General features: G+C 45.5%; 1 protein-coding gene across 2 annotated transcripts in view; it reads left to right on the top strand.

Annotated features, from left to right (window-relative positions):
• The window catches only part of Hsd3b1 (hydroxy-delta-5-steroid dehydrogenase, 3 beta- and steroid delta-isomerase 1), a 33181-nt gene extending 23473 nt beyond the window's left edge, over positions 1-9708 (top strand). Inside the window, exons 1-3 of one of the 2 annotated variants that reach the window (XM_050157560.1) lie at positions 2997-3203; positions 7214-7378; positions 8558-9708. In XM_050157560.1, the coding sequence (XP_050013517.1) occupies positions 3059-3203; positions 7214-7378; positions 8558-9369 (1122 nt within the window). In that variant the 5' untranslated portion in view covers positions 2997-3058 and the 3' untranslated portion in view covers positions 9370-9708. Of the gene's footprint in view, positions 1-2996; positions 3204-7213; positions 7379-8557 lie in introns of those variants that run through there. The other variant, XM_050157561.1, reaches the window with a different exon arrangement.
• Positions 9709-13125: the final 3417 nt, after the last annotated feature.

The raw sequence follows: 13125 nt of genomic DNA, 5'->3' as shown, positions 1-13125 counted from the left end.
AGAAAAACAGATAACAGCACTCGGTGAGCCCCAAGTTCATATTCATGGTACTGCTATGAGCTCACAATCAGCAGAGGAAGAGCTGCTATAAAAGCCATAGGTAAACAGAGTTACGGCAATGCTTGTCAAGATGTGAGCTAACTGATCGTTGTCCCCGGCCAGCTTCTGCAGTGTTGCCCAAGAAAGTTCACCTTGCTTAAGGTGACAAGGTGAGTCTCAGAAATGGATTGCTCACTGTCGTGGGTAATTGCCCTCCTCTTTGGTTGATATATAATATCAACATATCAGAGAAAAGTCAATATATTAGAGGAAATAAATATATTGGTATGTCCTGAAAGGTGCCTGGTAAGCACAAGGCTGTAGACAACTCTTTTTCCATCCCCTATTTTCTTCCTGTAGGACCCATTTCACAATCATTTATTTAAAGTTATCACTAAAACTTAGAGACGGATACAACAGCTGGGGAATTGTGTCCCTGTGTGCACAGAAACACAGAGACTAGTAAGAAAGGGGTGAAACTTTGGCCATTTTTAGCAGAGAATGCTGGGTCAGGCTGATGCAGACAGAGGGTGCCTGACGTGAGAGGAAAGGACCCAGAACAGAGGGGCAGACTGATGCTTGATGGAGCTCAGAACAGCAACTTGGGTTTGACCTCAGACCTCCACTGTCAGCAGTGCCTCCAAGAAAAACTACACAAGCACAACAGGGGTTATCTTTCTGTCTCCTGGTCACCAAAAGCACAATCCATTAACGGGAAAGGCGATAGCAAGAGACGGTGGAAGCAGGATGTTGTAACGTGAAGGAATTCTTTCATGGGTGTTGTCCAAATGGATTGGGAGAGTAGCTGATCGAGCAAAGTGATTTGGTTCTAAAAACTGCACAGAGACAAACACACTAGGGTTAGGACAGGACGCATGGCTGCAGAAGGCAGGCTCTACCTGGTCAAAATGGACACAGGGTTATCCTCCAAGTGGGTGAGCAGCCTAGTGGGCTAGATTGAAAAATGCACTCAGGAAATTAACTTGGCACTAAAACATTTAAATATAAGAGATGAGAAGGTTACAAACTTGAAGTGTTGAAACTGGCATTATTATATGATAAACTGAGCCACTTTTTCTTGATGTTGGTTTCTTGGTGTTGGTTGAGGAGGGGGTGTTCTCTAGCTGAGCTGTGCTCCCCAATGAAGTCCTCCTAGAGCAAAATGTGCTGCTGAATTCTTAATGGAGGCCAACTGGAAACGGTGGTAGGATGAAGACAAGGTTCACAGAAGAGGTATCTTTTCCAGCCTTTCCCAAGCTCCTTGTCACTTTTGCCTGCTTCTGTGGGAGCAGAGGGTGAATCTAACAGAGAAATCTTTCTCCAGCCTGGTGTGTAAAACGGTCGCCATGCAAATCAGAGGTTAGAAAAATGGCGTGTGTGTTTGTGTGTCTGTGTGTGTGCACACGCATGCACACAAATGAGTACACACAAATGTGTGCAATTGTGTAACATTCTTGCTTCTCATATCTCTTCAAAGATCAGCTCCCAATGCACCAAGGCTACTATCTGAGGACCAGGATTCAATCTACTGAAAGTGTTGTGCTAGGGACAGTGCCCATGGAAACTTCTATCACACTTCCTGCAGTTCTGAAGGTGTGGGTGATGCTGGGATTAACAGTGATTGCTGCTATATTGGCTAGTGGTTCAGATAGCCCACCAGTTCTACAAAATGTAGTTAACCCTACTACTATGTGGGAGAGAGGCTATTTATTAGGCTACCATTGCTGCATGCAATCTAGATGAGCAAGTGGCCTCACCTAATGTCCCCTCCAAGCCTGAAAATGTTTGGCTGTTGGTGAATTGGGATCAGAGGAGCCCCTGAGAGAAGAGAAAGGAATAACTGAGCTCTAAATTGAAGGGGATCTTTCCTTACATCTACACCTCCAGTGAATCTAGAGTAAGACATAGTACTATGTCATAACCCAATTACACAAGATTCCTTGAAAGATGAAAGTGTAAGTTTGCAAAAACCTTGCTTTGTAATCTGATGGCGAGGGAAAAGGAAGTGTGGTGGCTGATTCTGGCCTTCAAAATGTATTCACATAGCATAAAGCATGGAACTTACTAATAAAGGTTAAATAAAATTCCATCGATATGGCAGATTCTTGAGTACATTTCTGTTTGACATGAGGGATTTAGGGATTTGTGAGATATATATATATATATATATATATATATATATATATATATCAGATTTGTGATATATATCAGATTTGTGATATATATATCAGATTTGTGATATATATATATATATATATATATATATATATATATATATCAGACTGTGGATTTGCTATTATCACCTAAAGGTGTTTTTTCTCTATAGTATGTGATTCAAATCTCACTCCAAAATGGGTGGTACCTTATGGACAGATCCTTCCTAGTCCAAACATCGTCCGTCCCACACCCTCAAGGAAGAAATGCTGAGGGATTTCAAAAGACAGATCTTACGAGGTCACCTATCCAGTCAGATAACACTTGGATCCTCTGAATCCTATCTCAACAAAATTGTACATGGTTCAAGTACGCCCATAAATGAAGTCATCAAAACAGATGTCCAATCACAGGCTTCCTGTGTTTCCAGGTCACTGGACCTGTTCAGGTCCCTGGAGGATATTCCCCAAGGACATAAAAACTCTGGATCTCTTTCTTTGTGCCTCACCTTTTGTAGCCAACAAAGTAAACATTTCTCCGAGTTCTGCGAACTGCTTATGTAACTTGATTGTGTGCAGTGAGTTTGGGGCCCTGTCTGAAGCACACCCTGGGCTTGCAACAGGCATATGAGAAAGCAGAAATCTTGGGACACAACCACGCCCTGAAGGTCTTACAGTTTCTGGGTATACGTTGAAGCGCGTTGCTTAGTGCTGTGGAGAAACCTTTCTGCGTCTTGCCATCTGAGTTATGAGAGGTTGGTGGGAGAAACTGGGCTTGAGTAATCCCTGGCTCTCTCTTTCCAGTCATCTCCAGAATCACCCCATATCACCCCTTGCACTCACCGGACCTGCTTCCTGTGTTGACCATGCCCGGGTGGAGCTGCCTGGTGACAGGGGCAGGAGGGTTTCTGGGCCAGAGGGTCGTCCACTTGCTGGTGCAGGAGAAGGATCTGGAAGAGGTCAGAGTCCTGGACAAGGTCTTCAGGCCGGAAACCAAGGAGGAATTTTTCAGTAAGTCAACTTGAGGATCTGGTGTTGTTGGGGCCACAAGGTTGCACAAAGATGGGGGACAGACCCATCAAAGTCTATTAAACCAGAAGCAAACTTTATTCCATTAAAAGAAAAAAAAAATATCCATGGGGCACACAAAGCTTCTCATCTAGCTGAGAGACCACAGTTGGAGATGAATCTGCATGACTGTGGCAATGGGCTACTTTTGAACTCCCCCTTTTTATAGCAAGAAGCAAGCACTAGGCATGAACAGAAGAATTTCTACAATCTTGAGGTAAAACTCAGACACAAATTGCCTTCTTTATAACTTCCATTAACAGGGTTTTTCAGTTAAACTAATGTTTGTACTTTGCCCATTGTTTCTCTTTGGCACTTTCTGATGGTGTTTACCTAAGCTCTGCCCCTCCCCTGATACTACCAGTTGTGTATAGCAGGGAAGGGTATGGGATAATGTACAGCCAAGAAGTCGTGTATATCCCATTAAAGGTTAACTTAGCTCACATCAGTTGTTGGTCAAGAGTAGTTGGGGGGTTATCTAAAAGCCGGCCCTGGGTTTGCACAGGGCCGCTTCAGCCTTGCGGACAGAACTGTGGGTTGTAAAGCAAAGTAACCCACTCTTAACTGTCAATCCTTAAGCTGCTAAGAAAGCTGCTGACATCCTGTTCATATTCTCCTGGGCTTACAACTTTGTTTCTTCATTTCCCCGTTCTTACGTCTGGAACCTTCATTTCTATATTCTTAGTCTTGTACTCCTCAGGCACGCGACTGCATAACCATAGCTGATTGGATGACTGGATGCCTGGAGGGCTCCTTCCTTGTCAAGTAAATAAAACACACTAGCAGTCATAACGCTTCCCCACATCCACATTAATCGGGAAGACACAGACCACACAGCATAAAAAACACTGTACACTTGGGGAAGACTGACAAGTTCTCTCTCCCGTCTGCTCTTCAATGCAGACTTGCCAATCGCCAGGTAATATCCATAAAGATTATTAAGCTGGAGGTTTCGGTGCTAGCTCCCTGTCTCTCCTAATTGCTACCCATCTAGTTGTTTGTTTTGTTGTGGTTTTCTCTGTTGCAGTGGGGGCGTGGGTGGTGGGTGGGGGTTGTTGTTCACTTAGCATCTTGGGTAGAGGTCAAATAAAAGGTGTAAAATGATATAAAAGGGAGAAAAATAGACAGAGGCAGAGATAGGAAAGGAGCAGGGGCAGCCAGGCAGCCAGGAAAAAAAACAGATATGGAGACTGGGCTCTGAGGTAGTGAGTTTTCTGAGCAATTGCACGAGGTCACACCAAGGGACCAACACAAAGCCAGTGTGAGCAGGACTGCCCGTGCCTCACCTGGGCTGTTCTTACATTCGCCTCCTCGTTCCTCACTGGTGTTTGTCATCACTGAGAAAAAGATGGCAGAATTCACTGGGCCAGGCCTTTATTGCTTTGCCAATTTGTTATCGAATTTCATGGGATATTTTAACCACCTCTTCAACCCCTGTCATTAAACGAGCCTTGCAGGGAAAGTAAGAAAGGAGGCTCACTCTCGCCTGGACAGCAAGGACTTTGAGCTGGGAAAATAAAGATGCTTATAGCAACGTCATCTGATTTATGAGGATCGCAGATCAAGCCAGAGGTTCTCTCAATTAATTTTGCCTTGGCCCCAGAATCTTCAGTGTTTCCCATTGTCTATATTTGTGTCAAGCTAGTTCTTTGACCCCCTCCACAGCTTCAAGGGTAAACGTCAAATACTTAGGGATCTGCCCTACACGCAGGACCCTCCCCCCCAACCCTTTGAGACAACCCTTATCCTCTACATTCCTTCCTTATCTCCAACCTCTTCCAAGGTCAATTTGCTCCTCTATTGGCTTGAAAGCTGCTTCCATAAATCACGGACGAACACACAGCCAATTCTATTAGCTAGAATCCCAATATCTCAGCAATATTTGTAAGTAGCCAGGCCTTGGTCTGGAGGAAGAGCGCCACAGTGAGTACCGTTAGGGGAAATGGATAGAGACCCTGCAGAACGGTAAGAGCTGAGACTCCTGTCTGTGTGTGTGTGCTTTCTGTGCCAGCCTCTCTGGTGCCGTCTGTGGCAATAGCTCATTAGCTCTGTACAGCCTTCCTGGAATGTAGTTACTGTGTTCCCTCTGCCCCCGCCACTATCTCTGAGGACAAATAGACACAGAAGTTAACTGACTTGCCCGAATAGCACAGCTAAAATCAACCAACCGAATGGGAGCCCAGGAAATTTAGCTGCAACCTTTATACGCTTCACACTCTCTGTGAGTAGAAGTTTCCTGGGGTCTCTCTCTCTCTCTGACACAATTCTCATGAGAGCAACACTCCACCGTGGCTGTGCAAATACTTGCCACACCCAGGTCTCCTAGATAACGTTGCAGCTGAGGCTCCACCAGGAAACACTCTAAGAGGCTTCTCCTGGGATCTCGGGGTCTCCAAATAGCTCATGGATAAGAATCTATTTTAATAGAGATCTGGATTCCTCCTGTCCTGTCAAGGCGACATCCCTGAACCAGTCTGTCTAAATCAGTAGCGAAAGCAAAGAAGGATGACATGGGCAGATAGGATCATAATCCAGGAATTTAACCCTCTGCCAGGTACCAGCTTTCTCCTGAGAAGTCCCCTGCTTGCCCCTCTCTCCTTCAGGGCTGTCCCATCAGGGCTTGATGAGAGGAGGGGTTGCAGAGAGGACACACTCATTCGAGACTTAGGAGCAAACCTTTGTATTTGTGTCTCTGGAGATGTTTCCTCAACTCTGAATTTCTCCTGCCCTCCTCGCTGCTATCTGGCTCCCTTGGCAATTTCAGTTCAGTGACTTTAATCCGCCTCTGAAAACCTGACTCCAAGCAACCCCAGAGAATGGGGCTATCGGCACCAGTGGGGATAGGCCAAGTGAGGTCCCTCAGCGGGTGCCGCCATTCCTGTGCCCCCACTTCCCTCATCAGAGGGCCAGGCTCTAGGAAGTGTGGGGAGGAAAGAAGGAAGCTCCGAAAGTTGGGTGCAAATTAAGAAGCCAAAGCAAACACAGGGCACTGGTGAAGACAGCATGTGGCACACTGGCACACAGTTCATTTTGAGAGTGGAGTGGCAAAATGACAGGCAGTGCTCTCTGTGGGTTGCAGAGGAACCCAAAGGTACTGGCATTGTACCTACTGCCTTGGCATAGACGTCTGTAAGGGAGTCCCTGGAGAGCCTGTTACAACATAGACTTCTGGGTTTTTGGTAATATCTCGTAGGAGATACTCCATTGTACCTATACCTGAACCCATCCTACGTCATGAAACTTATTCTATAGACCAGTCTGGCCTTGAACTTACAGAGATCTGCCTGCCTCTGCCCCCCCCCCCCAAGTGCTGGGATTAAAGGTGTGCGCCACTCCCTGCCAGAGAGCCTATCCCATTTCTCTTGCCAGCACCTCTACTTTCGTGGGTCTTTTAAGACAAGCAATTGGTGCTGTATTACCTCTTCCTTTTGTGCTCAGCACAAGCCCAGAAAATATCAGGCTCTGACAAGGTGAGAATACTTGGAGGAGACACGTACCTAAGATTCATATCTGTGTGACTTCCTTCTCTACTCCCCTCCGCCAGGAACAGGGTCTTCCTCATCATAACCCTGGGACAGACATTCTGATTGCTAATCTCACTTCTACCCAGTCCGCTCCTATCTCAACCCTGTCACTCTCTCAGTCCCCCTCCCCCATTAACTCCTGACTCTCCTTGATGAATGGATCAACTCCCACCCCCCCCCCCCCACCCCACTTTCTTGAACCAGTTTCACACCCTGGGCACATTTGATTGCTTGCTGATCTGGTTTGTTTCCTGCAGTGGGAAAGAATGCTTTTTTTTTTTTTTTTACTTCCTTCCATATATCAGGCTTTCTCTCCGACTTTGTTACTGTAGCAATTCTCGATAACCTAGATAACTGATTGACACCTGTGCACAGGGAACATCCCAGCCCACAGAAAAGCCTCCCAATGATCTGTCGTGTGTTCCACAGACCTACAGACAAAGACCAAGGTGACCCTGCTGGAAGGAGACATCCTGGATGCCCAGTACTTGAGGAGAGCCTGCCAAGGCATCTCCGTTGTCATTCATACCGCGGCCATCATTGATGTCATGGGTGACATTCCCAGAGAGACCATCATGGATGTTAATCTGAAAGGTACAGTATCTGGAGGGAAGGTGAAACTTGGGAAGCTGAAAGCTTCAACACAGATCAGGAAGGGGATCTCTCATCAGGGGAACACGACTGAGTCGAATGTCTCTACTCAGCAGACCCAGCTGGAAGAGCTCAGGGCTATTACAAGGCTATGGCTCAACACATAGAAAGTGGGTGACCTAGGATGTAAATCACACCTATGCCACTTCAACTTCAAGCTAACCTTTGTCCTCCATGTCCATGAGACTGGACTCCAAACCCAGGCAGTTGATAGCCATCCACCCAGTGCCTTCCTAGGGTCAGACCTAGCCTAGACCCTGCAGGCAAGCTGTTAGTTCTGAGAGTGCTTCCAGCCTCGCAAGGGTCTGCCCTTATGGGAATTCCCAGCAGGGAACACTCAGCTTCTCTGAGTTTTCTACCCAGAGAAACAGATGAGGTCAGTCAGTGCTGGCTTCCGGAATGAAAATTCAAAGGAATATCCATCACCTCTTCTTTGTATAACTGAGTACATAAAGTCACAGACAAAAGCAAGAATCTTTAACACTGTGTATACAATCTGGAACACCAGCTATATCTCTACTTTCCCCCAAAACCCAGCAATTATTATTCTATAACTCAGACTAGTTGTCCTTCTGACAGTTTAGATTATCATCAAATGACAAAAAAAGCTGTAACTATAAAATGTCTATGTAACATGCACATCACCTGTACACAATTGTATTTGACCTTGGACCATTTTAATTCTCGAACAGTTCTTAGTTAAAAAGAACTATTCTTGTTCATAATCTAAGAATATGATCTTCTGCTTCTGTACATTTTAAAGAAAAGCATGAATTTATATGTATAAAAGTATAATTATTTCATGGACTCATTAGGCATGGACAAGGAAGAAGCTTAGGTGCCTTTGAAAATAAAAGAAACCCAGTTACACACACTCGCGCATGCAAACACTCATAGGGCAGTGAACATAAAAACCTAAAGATTCTTGCTCTTGGCAATCCACCTGTTGTCCCTAGGTTAGAGCATGGTCGCTGTGAGAGCAGGGCACAGAAAATGCATGTGATGTGATGTAGAATCATTGCTCTGCTACACAAAAGATGAAAAGAATTGTGAAGGTGTGGACATGGTGAACCCCCTGGATTACCTATGTCATGACCCTGACAATGTGTTGTCTGTGCTTAGGTACCCAGAACCTGTTGGAGGCCTGTGTCCAGGCAAGTGTGCCAGCCTTCATCTACACCAGCTCAGTTGAGGTTGCAGGGCCCAGCTCCTACAAGGAGATTATCGTGAACGGGACTGAAGAGGAACAACGTGAAAACACAAGCTCTCATCCATACCCATACAGCAAGAAGATGGTTGAGAAGGCAGTGCTGGCAGCCAATGGGCGCACCCTGAAAGATGGTGGCACATTGCATACTTGTTCCTTAAGGCCTATGTACATCTATGGGGAGGGAAGCCAATTCCTTTCTTATATAATAATTAATGCCCTCAAGAACAATGCTATTCTGACCTATACTGGCAAATTCTCCATAGCCAACCCAGTGTATGTGAGCAATGGGGCCTGGGCACACGTTCTGGCTGCCAGGGGCCTACGAGACCCCAAGAAGTCACCAAACATCCAAGGACAGTTCTACTACATCTCAGATGACACTCCTCACCAAAGCTTTTGTGATTTAGTTTACCACCTGAGCAAGGATTGGGGCCTCCGCCTCTATTCTGGTTGGATCCCTCCCCCGCCCCTGCTGTACTGGCTTGGCTTCCTGCTGGAAGTGGTGAGCTTCCTGCTGCGTCCAATATACAACTACCAGCCTCCTTTCACCCGCCACTTGATCACAGTGTCAAATACTGTGTTCACCTTCTCCTACAAGAAAGCTCAGCGAGATCTGGGCTATGAGCCTCTTGTCAGCTGGGAGGAAGCCAGGGAGAAAACTTCAGAGTGGATTGGGTCACTAGTGCAGCAGCACAAGGGGACACTGAACACAAAGATTCAGTGATGATGGCAGGGACATGGCCCTGGGTGCCATCAAGAAATATTTGTCAGGTCCTCCAGAAGGGACAGAGGCACAACCCAGGTCCTGCGGCCTCCCTTTCACACAGAGACCAACTCGGTCTCTTCCTCATTCACCACAGCTTTGCCAATCACTGTCCCAGTCACAGGCTTTCCTCAGCACTGGCCCAGAGCACACAGGCTCCTAATTCCAAACTATTCAGACCCCATGGACCTGAGAGCTCTCGTTGCTTAACCTCCCCATAACATAAGTCTCATTTTGAGAAATTTCCCATTGCTTTATAAAAATCAAGTAAAGGAACAATAAATATTTGCTAATACTTTATCTGCAGTCAGTGCTTTTCTGTTCTGTTCCTCTACCCTGTCCAGACAAGGCCGTGCTAGGATCAGAAAGGGATTGGAGCTCTTAGGTAGACAGAGGGAAATCAGGGCAGGGTGAGGGATATGAGATTAATCCCTGCCCCTTGTCTTTGGGGTGTCCTAGATGACTAGATGATTGTATTTAATGGAATAGGGAACAACCCTGGGAGAAGCAAGGCTAAAGTCACAATGGCTCCAGTAGATTCTCCAGCGGGGACAGGAGGAGATTCCCTCCAATGAACGTTGTCAGAGTCACAGCTTTCCTCACAGCTAAATCTACACGTGTCTGTCTGATGGTTTCTGTTCCAGTTTTCCTGTAAAATTGTTAGGAGGAGAACAGTGGGCAGAGGCTAAGAATGTTTCTCTCCCTAGCTCTGGACAGAACTGTAAAGAAACCCACTTCCCCTGGCAAGATAATGCCTCAGAGTTTTCTGTTTCTAAAACACAGAGAATTGTATCTCAAATCCCAGACTTCTGGGACCAGTTGTGGGTAAGCTTAGACAGCAGAGAGTAGATGTAGGTTGATACTCTGGGATTGGCAGCAGTTGCTGGAGGTGAGAGAGAGATCCCCTTTTCCAAGCATGGTGGCACCAACTGCCTATAGGTGGATATTGAGAATGGGCAATGGGCTCCATCATGGCCTAATTTGGAAGGAAGCTGTGCTATTGGGTTTGTGGTTGGAAAGTTCTCGATACCTGTTCTTAGGAATTCTAAATCTTCTCACTGACCTTTGTCAGTTTCAAAAAAAATGTGAAAGTGTAGTTGCTTTTTTGTTGTTGTTGTTGTTGTTTCACTCTTTATATTTGGGGGATCACCATCCAGCTCCCAAATAATCACACAGAGACTTATTCTTACTTATGAATTCCTTACCTTAGCTTGCTTTGTTTTTAGCTAGCATTTCTTAACTGATATTATCCTGTCTACCTTTTGCCTCTGGGCTTTTATCTTGCTCTATTCTATATACCTTTCTTTATGTCTTACTCTGAGGCTTGCTGTGTAGCTGGGTGATTGGTATCCTCTCCCTTTCTCCATTCCTCACTCCTCCATCCCTCTTCCCTGATTTCTCCTCCTAGGTATTCTCTCTGCCTGCCAGTCCAGCTCATCCATTCTCCTGCCTAGCTATTGGCCACTCAGCTCTTTATTAGATCATCAGGTGTCTTCGAAAGGCACAGTAACACAGAGTAAACACAGAGTTTAACAATTGGAACATTAAAGAAAGAAACACATCTTTGCATCATTAAACAAATATAGAGCAGAATAAAGGACTGTAACACATCTTTAACTTATATTCCACAGTGAAGAGTGCCTGCTTCTTAGAACCTCTGCTTAAGCCAGTTGCCCCAGGGCATGGGAACACATTGCATACAGTTCTGGGTAAGAAATATGTGCATTAGGATTGCTGCCCCATGGGAGTCTCTTCTCCCCATGCCTGAACTGCACAGGACCCAGACTCCAGACTCCATGAAGACACTTTCCCCTACTGTGGGTTTAAGATTCTTCACGTGGGGCTGTACACAGCACTGGCATTCTCTCCCTTGGTTGTGCAAGGAAGCTGAATGGGGCTTTGGAAGTTTGTGTTCTACAAATCCATTTGTAATTCCCCAAGGATTATGACAAACAGAAATCAGGGGTTTGGGTTGATCAAGTGTGAGCTTTAGCCCGAGCCTGCTGCTCTGCCCCTAGAGGCCCTGGGAATGGACAGCCTGCACTAACATTTTATATAGCATGGCATTTCTGAGCCTGATAACTTTGTGTCTGGGTCTGTGAAGACTGGCCTAATGAAGGAAAGAACAATGTAGTTACAATAGTTCTCTCTACAAATGTCCCCTCCAGCCTACTCTTGTAAGGAGGAACAAGGCCCTTAATAGAAGTGTCAGATATCTGACCCCATGACCTACACAGGCCTCACAGAGAACTATAGCAGAAGAATATATCCCATTTCTGGTATGGAAGAAACTACAACAACTCCTCTGTGACAGGGACATAAGGACTTTGTCACCTCATATCCTGAGCTATGTCACATATTCTTTAGGATCTGGCCCCCCTCACACATGAAAAGACGATGCCTAGCCCTTCGTGGCACTCTGGGGAGGAACCCTCACTAAGCACTGCACCTCAATGATTCCACAACACTAATCCAGCATTCAGTCTCACTTCACCTTCTGAGAAGATCCTCTAATAAAATAAACTAAAACAAGGCATTCAGCACACGTCATCTACCTTTGGAGTTCTGAAAAGTAAATGATTTGGGTATCTGTTATGGCTATATATTTGTGTCAATTGAACTTTTCATTCTGCATAGTATAAGTTACAGTTCTTGTTGTATCTAACCTAAAGTCAGTGTTGTAAATGTGTATGTATAAGTATATGAACATTATTGTTAAATTATGCCTTTCTTATTTATTTTGTATGTGCGTGCATGTGTGTGTGTGTGTGTGTGTGTGTGTGTGTGTGTGTGTGCCTATGAACCACAGCAGTGTGTATAAAAGTCAAAGGCCAACATATTGGATCCCAGGGATTGAACTCAGATCAATAGTCTTTCGTGAAGGAGGCTTTTCCTGCTAAGCCATCTCACCAGCCCTTAAGCTAAAGTTGTCAATGGATACAGAGACTGCGTCTCTGTCTGATAGGCCCCAATTCGTTTCTCTTTTCTCTGTTGCTTCTCAAAAAATAAATATATTAGGGACGGTTCTTAATCAACTCACTCAGGCTGAAATGTTAACATTAAGGAGTTAATTCTTAGCACAGGCAATTACTTCTCAGACGTATCTCTGAGTTCAAGATCAACCTCATTCACAAAGAAGCCAGATCAAGGACAGACAGAACTACATAGAGAAACCCTGGAGAAAGAGAGACAGAGAGAGAGAGAGAGAGAGAGAGAGAGAGAGAGAGAGAGAGAGAGAGAGAATTAATTGTCAAAGGAGACAACAGGGAAAATTATATTAACTCTATCTGTTGTTCCTAGATTAGATATTTGCAAAAAGTAGAAGATACCACTTTCAAAGGAAGTAACAGGCTTGCAGGGTGATCCCCTCCACCCTTCCCCCTTCTTTTTCCTGGGGACTCCTGGAACCTTGCAGCAGATCCAACTTTCCCCTCCTCCAACACCTATGTGTTAGCAACCTATACCTACAAAAGCTCTCTAACTGGGATCCTAGTGGACTTGGGTAGGTGACTTCCATTCTCCCACTCCCTGAGCACCCTATCTCTTGATGTAGTCAGGAACCCTTGGCTCTTTCCTGGAGCCCCTCTCGGGCATTTTACCTAGCCCACCTCTATTACCCTTTGCTACCCACCAACCTGCAGAAGCACTGTCTACCAGGAAACCCACAGCCTCCACCCTCTCCTAAAGTCAAGAGAGGCCAACAGAAACCAAACAACA

The sequence above is a fragment of the Alexandromys fortis genome, unplaced genomic scaffold (genome assembly GCF_014885135.2).
Source record: "Alexandromys fortis isolate MF-2015 unplaced genomic scaffold, M_Fortis_MF-2015_v1.1 scaffold_78, whole genome shotgun sequence".
NCBI classification, from domain to species: Eukaryota; Metazoa; Chordata; class Mammalia; order Rodentia; family Cricetidae; genus Alexandromys; species Alexandromys fortis.
The sequence above is the reverse complement of the archived record's forward strand: the minus strand, read 5'-3'. Positions and strand labels throughout refer to the sequence as shown.